General features: G+C 34.4%; 2 protein-coding genes, 1 long non-coding RNA gene and 1 other non-coding gene across 12 annotated transcripts; 3 read left to right on the forward strand and 1 right to left on the reverse strand.

The window, feature by feature from the left end:
* The first annotated feature begins 576 nt into the window (after positions 1-576).
* On the forward strand, positions 577-2,256 carry LOC109244522 (GATA zinc finger domain-containing protein 14-like). Its single transcript, XM_019411625.1, has 4 exons — positions 577-796; positions 946-1,237; positions 1,625-1,840; positions 1,908-2,256. The coding sequence occupies exons 1-4, from the start codon at positions 577-579 to the stop codon at positions 2,254-2,256; spliced, it is 1,077 nt and encodes a 358-aa protein (XP_019267170.1).
* Positions 2,257-3,022: 766 nt separating this feature from the next.
* On the reverse strand, positions 3,023-3,094 carry TRNAR-CCU. The gene has a single exon. It is a non-coding gene; the product is annotated as a tRNA-Arg (tRNA).
* A 2,435-nt stretch (positions 3,095-5,529) lies between these two features.
* On the forward strand, positions 5,530-7,657 carry LOC109244527. Of its 3 annotated transcripts, XR_002070709.1 has the most exons (4): positions 5,530-5,691; positions 6,029-6,282; positions 6,945-7,239; positions 7,322-7,657. It is a non-coding gene; the product is annotated as an uncharacterized LOC109244527 (long non-coding RNA). The 3 variants fall into 3 exon arrangements; XR_002070707.1 differs by having other exon boundaries at positions 5,530-6,282; XR_002070708.1 differs by having other exon boundaries at positions 5,530-6,282; positions 7,191-7,239.
* A 2,732-nt stretch (positions 7,658-10,389) lies between these two features.
* On the forward strand, positions 10,390-15,099 carry LOC109244528 (protein NUCLEAR FUSION DEFECTIVE 6, chloroplastic/mitochondrial-like). 7 transcript variants are annotated; one of them, XM_019411633.1, is made up of 4 exons: positions 10,392-10,603; positions 10,709-10,833; positions 12,672-12,733; positions 14,499-14,823. In XM_019411633.1, the coding sequence occupies exons 1-3, from the start codon at positions 10,458-10,460 to the stop codon at positions 12,689-12,691; spliced, it is 291 nt and encodes a 96-aa protein (XP_019267178.1). In that variant the 5' UTR covers positions 10,392-10,457; the 3' UTR covers positions 12,692-12,733; positions 14,499-14,823. The 7 variants fall into 7 exon arrangements, with proteins under 7 accessions (XP_019267177.1, XP_019267178.1, XP_019267179.1 ...); XM_019411634.1 differs by lacking the exon at positions 14,499-14,823 and adding an exon at positions 14,268-14,484; XM_019411632.1 differs by lacking the exon at positions 14,499-14,823 and having other exon boundaries at positions 10,390-10,603; positions 12,672-13,197.
* Positions 15,100-18,725: the final 3,626 nt, after the last annotated feature.

The raw sequence follows: 18,725 nt of genomic DNA on the forward strand, positions 1-18,725 counted from the left end.
TCGTCCATAATGACCTTATTATGATAAAGGCAAAACGTATAACTTAAAAATAGCTATAAAAGGGAGAAGACTGATCATTTGTAGACACACAATATCATCTGAATATACTGGTTTACTTTGTTTTCTGCTATCTATCGGTTATCAAAATCCATTTCTTTTATTCATTTCCGATTATCAGTAACCCGAGTTCTTCTAAAAATAAAGCTTTGACTGAAATCCCATTTTTCGGTTAAACAAGTACATAATTGTTAAACTAGAAAATTAATACCTTTCGTACTATATTATATGTTTTAGTGCACAAGGACTACTATTTTCATCCATTTTACATGTCCCCGTTAGCACCTAATCAACAGGAAATTTTGGAAGGAAGCGATAATAACTCTAACCGTTCCCTCACCTCCGACAAAAAGAAGAAAATAAAATAATAGTAAAGTTCAAAATAATTTAAAAAACAGAATTCAAACACTCGAAGATTGTATACTTAAAAGCGAGAAATGGTCTCTATATAAAGCAACAACTATAGCGAGTTCACTGCACTAAGATCCTATACAAATTTATTTCTTTTTTCGTTATCTCATGGCTGCCTTTACCAAGCATTTCTCTTTCATCTTCCTCCTTCTTAACCTCATTTCTTCATTGCAAATCCATGCAAGAGAAAGTCAATTCATTAATAAAATCTCCAGCAACAACAATGCTGAAAAAAAGACACAAGTAGTTATTCTCAACAAAGAACAAGAATCAAACTTCTTGCCTGAAACTGAAAATAATGGATATGGCCTATATGGTCATGAGTCTGGTGAACTTCCTCTTACCACTACCAGTCTACCACTACTAATAATGTAGAAAAACCCCACAAAGAAATTAATCCCACCACCACCTTAACTAATAATATTCACAATAGCAAATACCATTCTAAGACTTATGACCATGTGGCCTCGGTCACAGTCCAAAAGAATGACAACAACAACAATAACGATGAAAAGTACATGAATACTGGTAGTACTAACAATAACAACGAGGAGTATCACAATGAGAATAGCACTTACTACATCAACAAGGAGTACTACAATGGTGGCAGTACTAACAACAACGAGGGGTACTTCAATGGTGGCAGTACTAAGAATAACAACAATAACAACGAGGAGCATTACAATGAGGGTAACACTTATTATAACAACAATAACAATGAGTACTACAATGGTGGCACTACTAGCAACAACAGCAATAACAACGAGGAGTATCACAATATAGGTAGCATTCAGGGGCGGATTTACGCTTACCGAAGCGGTGTCACGCGACACCGCTTCGTCGGAAAATTTTACTAAATATATGTATTTATACTGTACGGAAACAGATAAGTAGGAAAAAATGACACCACTTGACATAAATTGTGTCTTGGTGTGTTGGTAATGTGCTTGATTTTTCTCTATGAGGTCAAAGGTTCAAACCTCAACTAGCACATTTTTCTTTTGCAAATACTCAGGACCTTTTGTAACTTAAGACTCAACAAAATCAATAGACTAAGGTTATTTCTTGTCTAAAGGTATGATAATCAAAGTTATATTTCAATTCTTTTATAAATTTCGATACCGCTTACAAAACTTTCTGCGTACGCCTCTGGTAGCATTTACTACAACAACAAGGAGTACTACCATGGTGGCAGTATTAACAACAACAACAACGAGGGGTACTTCAATGGTGGCAATACTAACAACAACAACAACAACAATGATGAGTATCACAATAGGGGTAAAACTTACTATAACAACAATAATAAGGAGTACTATAATGTTGGAAGTACTAGCAACAACAACAATAACAACGAGGAGTATCACAATGGGTAGCTCTTACTACTACTACTACTACTACTATAACAACAACAACAACAACAAGGAGTACTACAACAGTGGCATTACTAACAACAAAAACAACAACAACGATGGGTACTTCAATGGTGGTAGTACTAACAACAACAATTACAACAACAACGAGGAGTATCATAATGAGGGTAATACTTACTATAGCAACAATAATGAGGAGTATTACAATGGTGGCAGTACTAGCAACAACAACACTAACAACGAGGAGTATCACAATGGAGGTAGCACTTACTACAGCAACAACAACAACAAGGAGTACCACAATGGTGGCAATACTAACAACAACAACAACGAGGAGTACTTCAACGAGGGGTTCTTTGAAAATGGAAAATACTTTGATTGTGTAAACACTGAGAAATACGTCAAAGATCCCTAAGAAAATACAAGAGAATTCGCAACAAATAACAATGAATTCAAGAATAACTTTGTGTGGACCACGCAGAACGAAGAGAAGTTCCAACTTTTGTGAATAGTTAAAACAAAGCTAAAGTGAATAAAATCATGCTATGTAAGTTCCAATAATCATTGGACTTGTCTTTTCGTTTTTATATCTGAAGTTATGTTTTATAGAAAAATATTACTCCAATAATTAAATAAAGATGTATTTTTGACTATAGCTCTTGCTTTCCATATTTAATTTCACTCAAAACCACCGATGTATAGCTATTAGTCTATGATTTTGTACTTTTATTTGCCAAAATGAACTCATGTTATATTCACTACGGCTTAGGATCGATGATCCCAGGGTGTTTTAGTACTAATAGAAGGTAATAGACACCCGTAAAATTAGTTGACGGTGCATATATTGATCCGAACAACAAGGCTATAAAAAAATGATAATCCCCTGATGTTAAGCATAACAGGGAACAGTGGGAATACTTGTTGCCGTCACTTTTAAAAGCCATTATTAGTTGTAGAAAAAACTTTTATATAACATCATATAAAATTCGTTCTTCTCTTTTTTTCTTTTGTTGTTATTTCTGTTTTTAAAAAGTTCATTTTTATTTTGTACAAGTGATACAGATAGATTTAAGTTATATAAATTAATAGCTTATAAATTTTTACACAATCAGTACTGATACACAGAACCCACAAGAGCAATATAAGAGATATAACATGAAAAAGATAAACAAAAAATAAGCCGCGCCAGGTAGGGGTCGAACCTACGATTTCTGCTTAGGAAACAGACGCTCTATCCACTGAGCTACAGGCGCTTGATTGTTCTAACTCGCGCTCAAAAATAATCAAATTGGTTATTTACGTTTCCAGTACTATACCATTAACATACAATATTAAACGAAATAAATATATAGATTAACGGCTTTGTTCCCTGACTCAACATGATCACTTCATCACTTGGGTTATTCACATGCATAACATCATCCATTTGCACTTAGGATTGAAAATATATATGAGTTGGAAACCAATTAATGAAATATACCATATAAAATGCTTTAAAAATTAGCACCTAATCAGAAGCCATTTACTTGAAATATATTTGGTATACATGGATTTACATGTACGTACACTGACATGTACATACAGAACTTATACAATAACTATGCTAAGGAGAACCAATAAATACACTTGTTTATATACAAACATACATGAAGACAGTGACGGAATCACATGTATTTAAGGGGTACTCTCAATCGCTCTTTGGTATTCGGAAGTGGAAAGCGAACTGCTGGCTGTGGCCGAAAAGAGAGGTTCTGTCTTTCTTCATTCAAGTAAGAAAAAGATGGGACGCTCGCAGACCTATCGTTTTAACACTCAGAAAAAAAACCTAGAAAAGAGGAAGAGTCACTAAGACACAACCGATATCCCTAGCATCTATATATTGACACCCCTTTGGTTTCTTCATGGGTCTATTTCTTTTATCTGACAACCTTAGTGCAAATTCTGGCTTCGCCACTGTTAATCAAGAGAAACTAAATGATTATTTTCTTACTAGATTCATAAAAACTAATTTCGCTATTAACTAAGATAGCCAATAATTTGACTCAGAAATCTTGTAGAGCACATTATTTTTGGTGAATATCTCGTAACGCATTGTTAATAATATTGATGAACTTTTATGAAGGGGAGTCTTGGAGCGTAGGGGAGTCTTGGAGCGTAGGGCAGCCTTGAAACAACGATAAAGTTGTCTCCATGTGTTGGGTTTTTAAGTATATTAATGCTTAAAAGAGGGTGAATGGGAAATGGAGGAAAAATAAAATATTTGTGTCTCATTTGAGATTCCCTCCTTGATGAAGGGACATTGTCCCATATTGGAAGAGGAAGAGGTTTTTAATGGGTATATAAGCAATTGTTTTTCTTCTAGCTCTTAAAGAGTTGAGAAGAAGGCAAGCCTCGCGCCGCCGTCGTCGCTCGCTCGGCTTCGGCTTCGGTCAAATGATTGATTTAATTAATTTTTGGACCAAATTTGTTTGCTAATAGTAAATATTAACAGAAATGTTATTAAATATCCGTTTTAATAACAAAATATTAATATTAAATCCAAGAATATTAATATTAAAATCCAACCGTTTCCATTTTTCCGTTTCTGTTTTTGTAACAAAAAATAACTACCCTCTTCAATTTTCCCTCTTTATTGTTGAGTAAATAGCTATTTATGTTAGGCATTTATGCTATGGCCGTTTTGCATAAACAGTCATTCTGAAGAGTTGCACCTCTTCAGATTTCATCCCAACATTGGCTATAAATACAAGTTCATTCTCTCAGATTTTCCATGGGATTTTCTGAGTTTCTCCTCCTTCTTCTTCATTGTTTTAACTTCAAAGAAAGCAACAGTAAGTGTGATTTGCTACCGAACTTTGTGTTCGCTGAAACACTAGGTTTGAAGTACCACTATACCGGTGTGTAATTCGTTCTATCCTGGGAGAAAATAATCCATAACCTTGGGTACTAGGAGGGGATTAAATTCCTTAAGGAAACACTGTGAATTCAGTGGGCTCGGATTAACTTCTGTTTCGTTTATATTTCTGTTTATGTTATTTTATTTTTTCCAGAATTATTTTACAACTACAGTTTACTAACACCATGCACTACAAGAAAACATAGCTACAACGACATTTAATCAATGACATATATAATAAATGACGGAAAAAGACCAATTTTGTGACATTTTTTAAGAAATATCATAAAATGAGTGACATTTAATAAGAAATGACAGAACTATTGAGACATTTAAGTAAAAATGTCACATATTCGTGAGTATTTACTGTCATTTACGCTAATGAAGGAAATTTTCTTACTTTTTAATTTCAATCATTGCAAATTAAAACTAAAAACATTAAGAAAGGCCTGTCTACCGAAACCCTACCAATATCTTCCCATCCTCAACCCGCAAATAACGATGCCAACGTTTTATATTCACAAAATTGTCAAGGTTTCCGTGAAACGGTAGCCGCCTACTACTCCTTCCGGTTCACAATAAAGGTTCAATTTGTTTTTTCATTTTGGTTTAAAATAAGTATCCGATTATGTAATCAAGAAAGAATTTAATTTGTTTTTACAAAATAACCCCTATGTATGTATCCCTAAAAAGTTTTCTTACTGTTCACATTAAATGTTTAATTAGGGGTAGTTTAGTCATAATAGGTATTTTTGTATAGAATTTAGTATTTTCTTAATGGGCGTGCTAAAATCAAATTGGACACTTATTGTGAACCGGGGGAGTATGAATTTTTGTTGAACTTGCTTCATATATCTGTCTGGCACTATCAATTTCTTGAAGTTTAGAGTTGCGATCATTTAGCGAATAAGCCAATCCCTGCGTGACGCAGAAAATCGAAGAGGAGATGACCAGGTTGCTGTCTAGAACTCTAAACGTGACAGAAGTTTACCGAAATTTAGGCATTTGGTTGAGCGTCATACTTAATCTATTCTCTAGTATTTAGATACTACTACTGATAATTCTCAGACTTTTGGTTCATTTTATTAAGTTTCAGGTTAGGGTTATTCATTTTTGATTTATGTTCTATTTTGTTCACTGGATTGAATTTCCAGTTAAATGCCATTAACAGGGTTGCAATCTTTTCTCTTATTTTCGTTCTATTCCATTCCTACCAACTGTTTGAGTGAATGCCTTAGAGGATTAGATTATTGACATTGTTTGGGTGTTCAATTTGTTCTTACTGTTGCAGAACCTTGAAATCCACTAACCACACATGGTATACTGATGCACTAGTCGATGCAAAAGGTAAATGAGTTACTAAATTATAGGGCTATCTTTTTCACTACTAAATTGCGTGATGCTATTTCCAACAGGATATGAACATACGGTTACTTATCTTCTGTTAAGAGTTGTTTGGTTGTGCTTGATGGTGACTCTAATCCAAACAACACGGCAGATTGGACTGGAAAAGAAGCTTGTGGATACTTGTTCGTGAGAGAAAAGGTAAAAGACCATTATGATTATGTGTTTGATAATTTAGATTGTAGATGGTGTAAGGTATCTTAAGATATCAGCTTTATTGACAATTCAAGTTGGATAAGGAACATTGCCATTAATGTTGGGACTGAAATTGATCTATATATCTAGGGGTGGCAAAATGGTTCAAAGAAAACAGTTAACCACCCATATTATCCACTAAAAAATGGGTTGGATAATGAACTGTTTAAAAACGGGTCAAATATGGATAAGAACCATATTATCCATTTAGAAAATGGATAACCAATGGGTCTAACTTTTACATTTGTAAAGCCTCAAATTGGGGGTTCCTCAAGTTAGAGAGACTAAGAATCTCCCAAAAGTGATCATATACAAGAAGTCATGGATAATATGGGTAACCCATATTAAATATGGGTTATCCGCCGGTTAACCCGTTTTTTATCCGTATTAAATATGGGTCGGGTCGGATAATTGATCCGTTTTTTCATTACTCGTTTTCAACCCGAACCATATCCGACTCCACCCGCCCGTTTGCCACTCCTATATATATCGTTCTGGCGAATTGAAGAGCAAAGAAGGATTTAGCAAGCCTTTACAATGATACTAGAGATTGTTAGTTCCTCTTCTGCACCACACTAATATTTTCATGTTATTTCTCTTTGCTTTAGCTTATAGAAAGCATTGTCCACCATTCTTGGGACATTGAAATTTGGAAGTTAGGAAAAGATTGCCAAAGATGTTTTGTCACCTAAACAGCTGGCTGAGAAGGGGATATCATCTGTCAAACACTTCCTACAGTTATATGTAATTCCATCTTTGTTAGTGGAATGATCTTTTGCATAGGCTTATAATGTCAAATTGATACATTGCTTTTGAGCTTCTAATGTTGAATTGGTTTTTATGTTTTCTTGTAGAAGGTAGCAGACGCATGACTTTATATATATTTTCAAAATATTGTACAAGGTACAATCACGTTGTTATTTTTGCTACTTAGTAGTAATTTCCTAATAAGTTTAGTGATGATTTTTTCCTTTTTTGATTTCAGTTCTTGGAATACTTTAAAAGAAAGCGAGAGCAACTAATGTAAAGGAATCGTTGACTCGGGGAAAACATGGAGACTATAGCTTTTTCATCAAAAGGACGAAATTAAAGCTATGGCCAACGTAGATTGTTTTGGACGTTTAACAACAATAACAATAACATATCTAGTATAATCCCATATAGTGGGGTCTGAGGAGAATAGTGTGTACACAGACCTTACCCGGGAGAGTAGTGTGGACGCTTAAGGGAAAGTTACTTAATTGTATGTTGAAGTAACTTATAGTTGGTTCAAATTGTTTGAAGTGTACTGGAAAGTGTTGAAATAAGAATGGATGTTATTGTGAATAAATTATTGTTAATTAACTATTTTCTTTAATATAAATGTCTTCCATTTAATCTTTAGCCATGACTGATATAGTTGTTTTCATATTCACATAATAGGTCAGAAACTATAAATAATTTAACGACATATATATATACACCCAAATTAGTGACATTGGATAAATGTCGTCACAAATGTCACAAATTATTTGCCGACATTAATCTAAATGTCGGGAAAAAAAATGACATTGAAATTTCTGATATTTGATATAAGTGTAAAATAAATGTCGGTAAATAATTTTGTGACATTTATGTTACTTACACCGACATTTATAAAATGTCGTCGTATGTCATATTTCTTGTAACGATGTGACCTATAGGTCACAAGTTCGAGCGGTGAAAGTAGCGACTAATGCTTGCATTAGTGTTAGCGATCTACATCACACCTCTTGAGGTGTGACCCGTTCCCAAACTCTGCGTGAATGCAAAATGACTTGTGCACCGAGCTTCCATTGATGAATTTTATAGTGTCATACTAGTTGATTCTAAGACATTGAAAAGAGGGAAGTCCATATTAGTTAGTTCCTATTTTGCAACTTTAAATATGAATACTTCTAAAGAATGAATACATTAGGGAGTAAGTTGTAGAAAATATGAGGATAAGGTGAAAATAAAAAAAGATTAGGGGTGCAGAATGCAAAAGGCCCAATAATGTATGATCACACAACATCAACCCAGTAACAATCTCACTAGTGTGGTCTGGGGAGGGTAGAGTATACGCCGACCTTACTCCTACCTCGGAGGGGTAGAGAGGATATTTCTGGGAGGCCCTCGGCGCAGAGACAAAAGATCTGTAGCAACAACAGAAACCGGATAAATAATATCAACACCGTAAGAGACAGCAAATAAGTGGAAGGATAATAATTATGATAACAATAAAATTGGAAAAAAAAAAAAAACTTGTAAATAAAAATAGCATAACGAACAAAAACCGCTAGCAGTCCTAGATAGGTGTTAGATTTAAAAATCTTCCAAACCAAATCTTCAAGTTGAATGAATGGTATAAGGATGTAAAAGTTAATTCTAATATAGATTATGGATCTATAATGGCATTTGCTCTCTTTTTGTAGAGTGAAAGAGATACATTTCTACAAGAGCTACTAAAGTATTATTTGTCATGGCTTTGCCTAAAATATTTATAAATATATATGACTTAATCATGATTAAATAATAAATATGTGAGTGAAAGATACAAATTTTACCCAGCAATAGGCGTGGGTAAATATATACGGACGTTGAATTGTGATGATAGTTGAGGAAATGGTCAAATTGGTCTCTAATTTAGAGGGGTTGGACTATGTTGGTCCTTGATATATGTACCATTTAATAGATATAATCCTTAATGTATATAAAAGTTTGACAATTTTAGTCTTAAACTCTAAAACTAACAATTCCAACCAAAACACTATTAAATTGATTTTTCATTTTTTTTCGTTCTCACGTGCATAAAAGAAAATGTATTCATACTCTTCACACCAGTGTCTAGTGGTGGCAGAATGGATAAAAAAATTGTTATCCATTCATATTATCCACTAAAAAACAGATTGGATAATGAACTTTTTAAAAATGGGTTAAATATGGATAAGATCCATATTATCCACTTAAAAATTGAGATACCAATGAATAACCAATGGGTTTAACTTTTATATTTGCACAAATTAGAGATTCCTCAAGTGTGGTAGACTAGGAATTCTCTCGATCATATTCAAGAAGTCATAGATAATATGGATATCTATATTATTCGCCGGTTAATCCATTTTCTATCCCTATTTAATATGGGCCGGGTTGGATAAATTATCTATTTTCGACCCGCCCATTCCGGCCCGATCTGCCCGTTTGTCACCCCTACCCGTAGGAGTGTTCATGGTTCGGTTTGAATTGGTTTTTCCCTGAAAAGAAACCAAACTAAGTAAGTCGGTTTTTCAAATATTAGAACCAAACCAAACCAATTAAGTCGGTTTTTCTCGATTCGGTTTCTCGGGTTTTATTGGTTTTCGGTTATTGTCGATTTTTTCTTAAAATATAATACATACACTACCAAACACATATTCCGGAGATCACATTCTCAACGTAACACTATCAAATCAATTGCCCTTTGAGAAATCTATTATTTACCAAGATATATTGATGATAATCGAATCAAATAGTGATGAATAATTTAAGGACTCAATTAAAAATATATTATTTTTAATACGAGATGGATTCTTACACTTAACAAAAGAAAACTACCAATCAAACTAGAATATAAAGGTAAAGAACTATACTAAAAGTGCAAACTATTAATATTTACCATTAAATTTTTGAAACTTTTTATAAAAATATACATATATATAGGTGTAATAATAAATTTAAAATAGCTACTCTATAGTCGGTTTGGTTCGGTTTTTTTTCGATTTTTTTCTGATTAAAACCAAAATCAAACCAAATTTGATCAGTTTTTAAAATTCAAAACCAAAACCAAACCAAGCCAAACCAAAAAGTATCGGTTTTTTTGGTCAGTTTGGTTTGGTTTTCGATTTGGTTCGGCTTTTCGGATTTTTATGAACACCCTACCTACCCGTGTCCAAGGGTAAAAACTAATAAATAGCAAAGTTCATGTAGTTAATTAATATTTCTTACAGTCTAGGTGTGCAACTAATAATTCTTATTAAATTTAGGGGCTTTTAGCTATTTTGCCTTTTTGTTGACGAGAGCCCCAACTTCTGAACCTAAAACCCCAACAAAGCCTTTTTGCTTCTCTCTGTAGCCCTTTTACAATCATGGCCACTTTCGCCGCCAGGTCCGTTCTCCGCTCCGCTACCACCTCCGGCCGAGCAGCCGCCGCCAGACTTGCCTCCGGCGCCAAGCCAAAGAGCTCTCCCTTTCGTATCCCAACTCAAAAACCCCTCACCGCTCGCATTTTCAGGTCACGCTAAATAAATCTATTTATTCTTAATTTAAAAAAATTCAATTCTCTCCAATTGTTTTTAGTATCTATTTTCCTGATAGATTTGATGTAATAAATTTGAAGGTCGCCTGTAGAAATGAGTAGTGTTAGAGTGGAATCGATGTTTCCTTATCACACTGCAACTGCCTCAGCATTACTCACTTCAATGCTCTCTGCTACTCCTCGGAGTTACGGTTGGACTCTTGAAGGTATAGTTACTTTGTGTTCGCTACAATTTATATGTGAGAATAATGCATCAATCTCCGTTTTATTTTCCTAATTGGAGCTGTATGATTGTGTTACCTATAAAAAAAACAATCTGAATGTTTGTTGTTGAATCGTGTTAGCCATCTGATAAGCTTAAGCTGTTAGAGTAGAGATAGGATATTTTTATTTTCTTAATTATGCCTTCGACACACCCTCTCATCTAAAAGCTTAAGTTGTTAGAGAAATCACACTTTTATTTACTTAACTATGCCGTCAACACTATTGTTTGGTTGTTGATGAATGTATGAAGAATTTTACAGCAGTAAATTATGTTTTCTCATATGCATGAATGATTGTGTAATACACATTTTCACTAGTTCTGAAATGCCAGTAAGCTGATATTTTAGCTTAGCCAATTGGCCTTTGAGTCAGCTGGTAATGGCTTTAAGTTGATTGCTTGAGAATTGAGACAGTTATTAACTATAGTGCAACACCTGCATTACTTTGAGCTTTGAACTTCAACAGGTTGTTGACCCCAACCTGAAGTCCTGAGAAATGGAAAAGGAAGTAATAAGGAAGAAAAAGGTTGAGGAACAATATATAAAATAGTAAAATTGAGTGGAGATGGATAGAGGGACGGGCCCATAACCCGTTGAGTTTCGAACCTTGCGCCACTAGCTCTCAAGAATTTCTCGGTTATCAAAAATATTTGCAAAATTGAAATATCGTGAGTGTTAACATTACAATTCAATGAATTATGTATTAAAGAACATAAAACTCTAGAAATCAATTACTTTGCTTTGCCATATTATTTATCCAAAAGGGACGTTATTCCTAGATGAAAATTAATTAGAAACATTTCTTCTAACTTCTGCAGTTTTGATGCTCCAGCCATAAGCTACTTTCTTCTATCTATGTTTCCTCTTTCTTCTCTAAAAGTAAAGGATGCATATTGTAGGACAAGAGAGGACTAGATGAAGATCTTGAACTTGAGTTCGAGTTATGCATATATCTTTTCACTCTGTTGGTTTTTAAGTAATTGATAACAGTTTTCTTTCTTAGGTTTGGTGAGGAACCTCCCGTCTGAGATATAACTAACTAAAAATGTAATTTTTTTAAAATTCTGTTGATTCAGCAAAGGAAAACCAATGTTAGCATATGTGGAAAGGATCATCAATGATTACACCGCCTCTCTTTTTCTTTCTCCACTGTCAATATACAGCTTAACTATCGCTTGGGTGTTAACATGCATAGCTAAACTTGTTCATGTGATATTTGGTTTTAATATAATGTGCCTTCAACTTCCATATTGTATGATTAATGCTGACACATAATTCATTCTTCTGACTCGAGTAAGGCAACAATGTTCTCTGCTTCATGATTTTCCCAGGAGTACGTTAGAGTTGGATTTTTCTAGAGACTGTTGTATTATAGGCTTGTCTCCGCTTGTTCTTTTTTTAGCATTCCAATCTACCAAGAAAACTTTATAGTGGTCAAGATTCTATTTATTAACTCCCAATGGAAACTTCTAATTGCTTGGCTTCAATTTCCTAAAGGAATTAAATATTATTCTCCTCTGAACATCATTGTATTATGTCATTATGCTGAAATCAGCATTTGATGTTATTTGCTGTGTTCATCTGATCATAGATTGAAATACATCAGATTTTGTGAATCATGCCGCTGTATTTTGATTTTGATGATTTAATTCCATTGATAAGACCAAGAAAATTGAGTCAGATTGACTGTGGGACCTAAATTTGTTTAGCATACATATGTTGCGTTTTCAGTTGTAGTTCTAAGGATGTAAGCTTAATTCTAATACTTGGCATTTAATCAGATTGCAATGATGATGCATGATGAATGTCAGAGAGTACAAGCAAAGTGAAATATCCATGCGGTGTAAGAACATGAGAAGTAGATAGTGACTGAGAACATGGGATCTTTTTCCTTTTCTGAACTTTAGTTTCTTTTGTCGTCTATTACCGATGGCGAAACTCTTTTCAAGAAAAAGCTGGAATTTGTCTGGAAAGCATTTTTATACTAGTGCTTAATCTATTGGCTTTGGTTGGTGTTAGAAAAAAGCAAGTTATTTTTAGTGTCTACCAGATTTTAAGTTACTTGGGACTATGCAGTTCTTAAAGTATCTACTGTCCTCGTATTGTTTGTTTATGCCAAGTTGCTTCTGGAAAATTCTGAGTATACCCCAGTAGAGTTTCACGGGAGCCGATGGATAATTAGAAGCATTCATGTTTTGAAATGTCATAGATTAGTTTTTAGACTAGCCTCAAGAATGAAACATGATGAAAACTACATAAATAGCAGTGTTCTTCTAGTATTCATGAGCTACTCAATTGTACACTTTAGTTTATTGTAACCTGATAAATCTCTTAGGAGATTGAACTTGAATACATGATAAGTGGCATTGAACTGATTAGATGTTCCCAGGAATCACAAATATCTTCTATATCCATTATTACCTACCTTCTAATGAGGGTGGAAAGAGGTTGTGGTTTAATTTGGTATTGTCCGAAACTCTACTCTTGTTCTCTTTTGGATTTTCAGTCCACCAGAGTTATAAATTTGTAATAAGAAGTTCTAGTACTAGGTAAAGTCCTAGTTTGTCTGATAGCAATAATCATCCAATAGGGCAAGTTAGCTTAAGATTTCAGCTTTTGCTGATAGTTGGAGTCTGTCTTCATTAGGTACTTTTTCAACCTGCTGAAATGCAAAGAACTTCTCCATCAATGACTTTTACGCGTTCGTTTAGCATGGTAGTTCTTAACCAAAATATTTTTACATCTTCAAAAGGTGTGGAGGTTTTTGATGATGTGTTTGTGGTGATTTGCAGTTTTTGTCTGATAATTAGATTGATCAGCAGGTACTGTTTGTTGCATGTTTGTGAATCATGTGGCTGTCATTGATTGCCTATGAGTTAGTAACTTAACTAGGCCCTGAGATAACTGAATCAGATTAGCATATAATTTTGCATTTCTCATTGTAGTTCTTCAAATTTAATAATGTTTAGGTATATTCTAATACTTGGTATTCAATCAGATTGCAATGATGATTTATGATGTCGGAGGGTTCAACCGAAGTATTATGTCCATGCAGTCTAAGAGAATGTCTGAAAACTAGAGTACTGTATGAGCTCCAAAAGAAGAAATATTTGGTTTCTTCCATCACTGACATTTGATTTTCATCCTAATCTTCTCGTTTGTTAGAGTGGGATTGTTTTCCCTTTCATTGAAATTTACTTCTTTTGAAGTATATGTTAAGTATTTACTTGTTGAGAATTCCTCTGAAGCTCATTGTGCATGTGCACCTCACTTTTTAAGTCAAGAATTATCCTCTAAGAACTTATTTGCATCATAATTCAGGTTAATTTTAAACATTTTTCAGTATAGTAGTTTGACGATGGCTTTTCCTTGTTTAGGGCTGTGATTACATGCTATTGGCTTCCTTTCGGCTTCAAGATTTTGATAACTGTTGCCAATTTTGTTACCATGTACTCTTTGACTTCAATAGGACTTGTGGAACAAAGTATTTAGAATCATGTTAAGGCCTTCGTTTTCTCCCTTTTTACCAACTTCTGATACATGTTTTATGGGTAACTTATTTATTTCTTTTGCCTGCCATAAGAGTTTCTTTCATTCTTGCATTGTAGATGGATGATTGTTGTGCGGTGCATGTCGTCGTAGTACAATGGATGTAGATGGACAATGTAACATTAACTCCCCAGAAATCTTCACTATTTTTGTATTTTGGAGCTAAATCTTTATCATTGTGTTCTTTGCCATTATAGAGTAGGAGTCATCACCATTTTATCCCCCTCTGGGAAAAGCTTTCATACGTGCAGAAGTTCGTTTTCAGGCTATCAAGTTTAAGTTGAACAGTCTATTAAGCATTTGAGTTAACTATCTGAATTATGTGGAGCTGTTAACTATCTATTTATCCGCGATGATGCTAATTAAAATTTCCTATTTTAGATGCTTTATATCACAGTTTAATAAGCATATGTAGTGACAGAGTATGCTGAATTGTTCAAATATCTCTCTTGCAGCTGAATCTTGTTTTTGTTTCGCTACTCCCAACATTATAGTGAGAGAGAAGACTTGGAGAGAAACCAAACGCTATTATGGTTTTAAGAATGCATCTAAAGGAAAAACTTGTAACTAATTTAAGGGCAGTTACAAATATGTCAAATTTGTATGTTACAGTGGTGTAGATATTTGCCATGGAAAAAGAATTTGCGGGAAGTCGGAAAAGGAGAGCACTCATCTTGGGGTGGGTTTACTACTTAGATGCTTTCAGCAGTTATCCGCTACGCAATTGCCTACCCAGTGTTTATCGTGGGCACGATAACTGGTATTCCAGAGGTGAGTCCTTCCCGGTCCTCTCGTACTAGGGAAAGATCTTCTCAATGCGCTAACGCCCACACCGGATAAGGATCGAACTGTCTCACGACGTTCTGAACCCAGCTCACGTACCGCTTTAATGGGCGAACATCCCAACCCTTGAAACATACTACAGACCCAGGTGGCGAAGAGTCAACATCGAGGTGCCAAACCTTCCCGTCGATGTGAGCTCTCAGAGAAGATCAACCTGTTATCCCTTGTAGTACATATACTAATGAGAATGAGCATGCATCATATTATATAGGTAGCTCTTATGCCCTAGGAAGCATCATCTGTACTAGAATTTGTAGAGGAAGCTCATTTTATATAGGAATAAGACCATATCATATAATCGTCAATTTATATAGGAAGCTCTTAAATAGCCTATATAACAAATTCTCATCATATTATATAGAAAGCATCATATATATGAAGCTCTTATGCCCTAAGAGCATAAGAGCTCAAATTGACAAGCGAATTTGTTAAATCATTCGTGCAAAATCTTTTCACCCTAATTTACTCTTCTTAGGTCCCATGAAAACCCTACTACATCTTTCCCTACCCTCGTGTAATTCTGACCCTCAGAATATTTAGAGGCGAAACTAGGATATAAATCAGTGGAAAGTATAATTTTATTATATAAAGAATAGTGCAACTACTTCTCCTGCCTTTGAGTTTCTATCTTGCTTAGCTATGTCAATGGACATGATAGATATACTTAATAGTAGAAATTCTGCCAATATGCTTAAAACCAATTCTTAATCAAAGTACTTCTCGTCGTTTCATTTTATGATATACTATTTTCTTATATCCAGTGAAATTCCCAGTTCCTTGTTATTACACTGTGTGTCATTCTCACCAGTAGTTAGGCATTATTCTTGTATTTACTTATTTCAATATCTTTTTTATTACATACTGTGTCACTTGCTTCCATTGTCATATTACTTTGTTGATGCTATTGTTTGTTTATCGCTTCCTTTTTCGTTCTTGAGCCGAGGGTCTACCGGAAACAACCTTTCTACCTTCGTAAGGTAGGGGTAAGGTCTGCGTACATACTACCATCCTCAGACCCCACATGTGAGATTTCATTGGGTTTGTTATGTTGTGTGTAGTCCATTCCAAAAGGTTCCAAAATGAATGATACGTTTTTGTATTTGAAAACAGTTTAACTTTAGACATCCTATTTTACTCTTATTTACAGGCTTTTATACTACAGAAATCTCACGATCAAACTTTATACACATTAAGATCACAAATTACTAGTCTTTTTTTCTTAAATTTTATGCTCAATAAAAACTACAACACAAATTAAAACAGGCTGAGTAGTAATTTTGGTAATGATACTCGTAAAGTTTGTTCCTAACTGTATTTGTCAGGTGTAGTAGTAGATATCACTGAAGATGGTTGGAGTTAAAACATACCCATGAGATTACCCTTAGGATTTGTTCGGCTGGAAAACAAGTTATCCCAGGATTAATTATCCCGAGATTGTTATCCCATCCTCCCATAGGAATGAAAATAACACTACAAACTACAATTTCGGGATAACTAATCTCGGAATTAATTATACCGTGATTTTCTAATCAAATATGAAATAAATTCATCTCAAATTTACTTTCGAGATTAATTATCCCGTATCCCTCGTACCAAACACACCTAAGCGTTGGGCACAAGAATGGGAAAACAAGTAAAATTGTCAATAAAAACCACACTGGACCTTGACTTTACTAGAGTCTGAACACAAATGTAGTGTTAGTTTGTGGGGCACGTAACTCATATTCTTTTCATTCTTGTGTGTGTCTCTCTCTATACACACCCACACCCACACCCACGTGTGAACTCTCATACTATTGTGAATGAGAAAGCTGAATGCCAAACTTCCATGCACATGAGTTTGAGCTACAAAACAAAAGGCTCTGTTTCGATAATATCCATATCCTCTGATTAATTCTAAATCATGAACAATGTAAAACACAATGCCTTTGACGTTCGGACAAGGCATCGATTGTCAGCGACTCAGCATAGTAGGGAAGAGCGCATTATTAATAGCCGGGGCGGAACTACAGTAGTGGGTGTGGGAGCAAATCCAATAATTTTATGTTAGAACTTTATATTTGTATTAAAAAATTCACGACTTAAGTAAAAATATGTCACGCCAAACCCAATAACAAAAGGCGTCTATTTTCAGTGGTAAGGGCCAAATGAGTAGAGATAGCACCACTACACCCTTCACAACTTTGTGACAAGGGTGTCAATTTAATACAAAATAATTACTTATAGAATATTTTAAATTACATACAAACACACACAAGATGTGAGTGTGTCCGCAGTTATTATTATAATATGTGGTCTAACGACCAATAAAATGGGTGAAACTAAGTGTTAGTGGGTGACGAGCGCAAAACACAACACAAAATTATTGCTCACTAGTCAAAGATAGCATAGTTTAATTATCGTCTCCATAGGGATTGAATTTAAATAATGTTCGAATAATCTTCACTTGATTACTATCTAGGAAAATTAACACTTGATTTGATGACTAATACTACGATTAACTACTAAAAATTAAGCAATTACCAATTGATTACAAAAGATAGCAGATGAGCAACGAAGAAATATCAATGAGAGAAATAAGGGTAATTGACTAGATAGGTGCAAGATAATTGACTCGGGATCCAATTGTTGAGTTAGTTCACTCTATAATACTGTTGATTCTCAAGAATTTAACAGATAATCAGATTACACTTGAAGTTAATGTTCCTATTTCAATTAAACGTTAAATTCAGTAACTAATCTAATTGAAGCACGGTAAACAATTACAACAATGAAATGATGGGTATGATCTAAAGGGTAACTTCTCACGAATATTTTCCTATTTTCTAGTTCGATTAACAATTAAGAGGCTCTTGCGATTACCTATTTGAATTAATCACGAATTTAAACTAGAGCATAAGATGTAAAGAAATTCAATATCAAACTCATCTTTCAATTAAGCAAAATAATAAATAACTCCACAATACAAATTAAAACTCCAACAATTATCAAGAATCGAATCCCTAATCAAGTTATCAAAGCACCGTATATGCAACACCCTAATGAAATTTACTCCATAGCAACGGAAAAAGTCATCTCAATAAGGTTTAAGAACAAAGAAAACATCAATGCTAATGATTCGATACAAGCTCCCGTATTGCACCGATTGTTGATTGAAATCTTAATGAATTCTTGAGTCTTTTTGCCTTGGTTGGTGCTCCAATCTTTTGTAGGTCAAAAGTCCTCCAAAAATTGTGTTTTTGGTGTATTTATACCGTGTAGAAACAAGCCCGGACGAAACTACCTTTCCTAGCCGAAATAGGATATTACTCTAACAATTTTGTACACCTGCCCCGCGCCATGTGGCGCGCTTGTGAGGAAATTTAGAGACCACAAAATCCTGTCAGACCCTATTTTACACTGCCGCGGCGCGACTGTGAGGTTTTCTCAGAGTAAATAGTTTT

The sequence above is a fragment of the Nicotiana attenuata genome, unplaced genomic scaffold (genome assembly GCF_001879085.1).
Source record: "Nicotiana attenuata strain UT unplaced genomic scaffold, NIATTr2, whole genome shotgun sequence".
Lineage (NCBI taxonomy): Eukaryota > Viridiplantae > Streptophyta > Magnoliopsida > Solanales > Solanaceae > Nicotiana > Nicotiana attenuata.

Coding starts and splice junctions, on each gene's coding strand:
- LOC109244522 (XM_019411625.1), top strand. CDS start 577: ATGGCTGCCTTTACCAAGCATTTCTCTTTCATCTTCCTCCTTCTTAAC. Junction 797..945: donor CCTATATGGTCATGAGTCTG/GTGAACTTCCTC, acceptor CCTCGGTCACAG/TCCAAAAGAATGACAACAAC. Junction 1,238..1,624: donor AACAGCAATAACAACGAGGA/GTATCACAATAT, acceptor CGCCTCTGGTAG/CATTTACTACAACAACAAGG.
- LOC109244528 (XM_019411630.1), top strand. CDS start 10,458: ATGGCCACTTTCGCCGCCAGGTCCGTTCTCCGCTCCGCTACCACCTCC. Junction 10,604..10,708: donor CTCACCGCTCGCATTTTCAG/GTCACGCTAAAT, acceptor ATAAATTTGAAG/GTCGCCTGTAGAAATGAGTA. Junction 10,834..14,894: donor TTACGGTTGGACTCTTGAAG/GTATAGTTACTT, acceptor TCTCTCTTGCAG/CTGAATCTTGTTTTTGTTTC.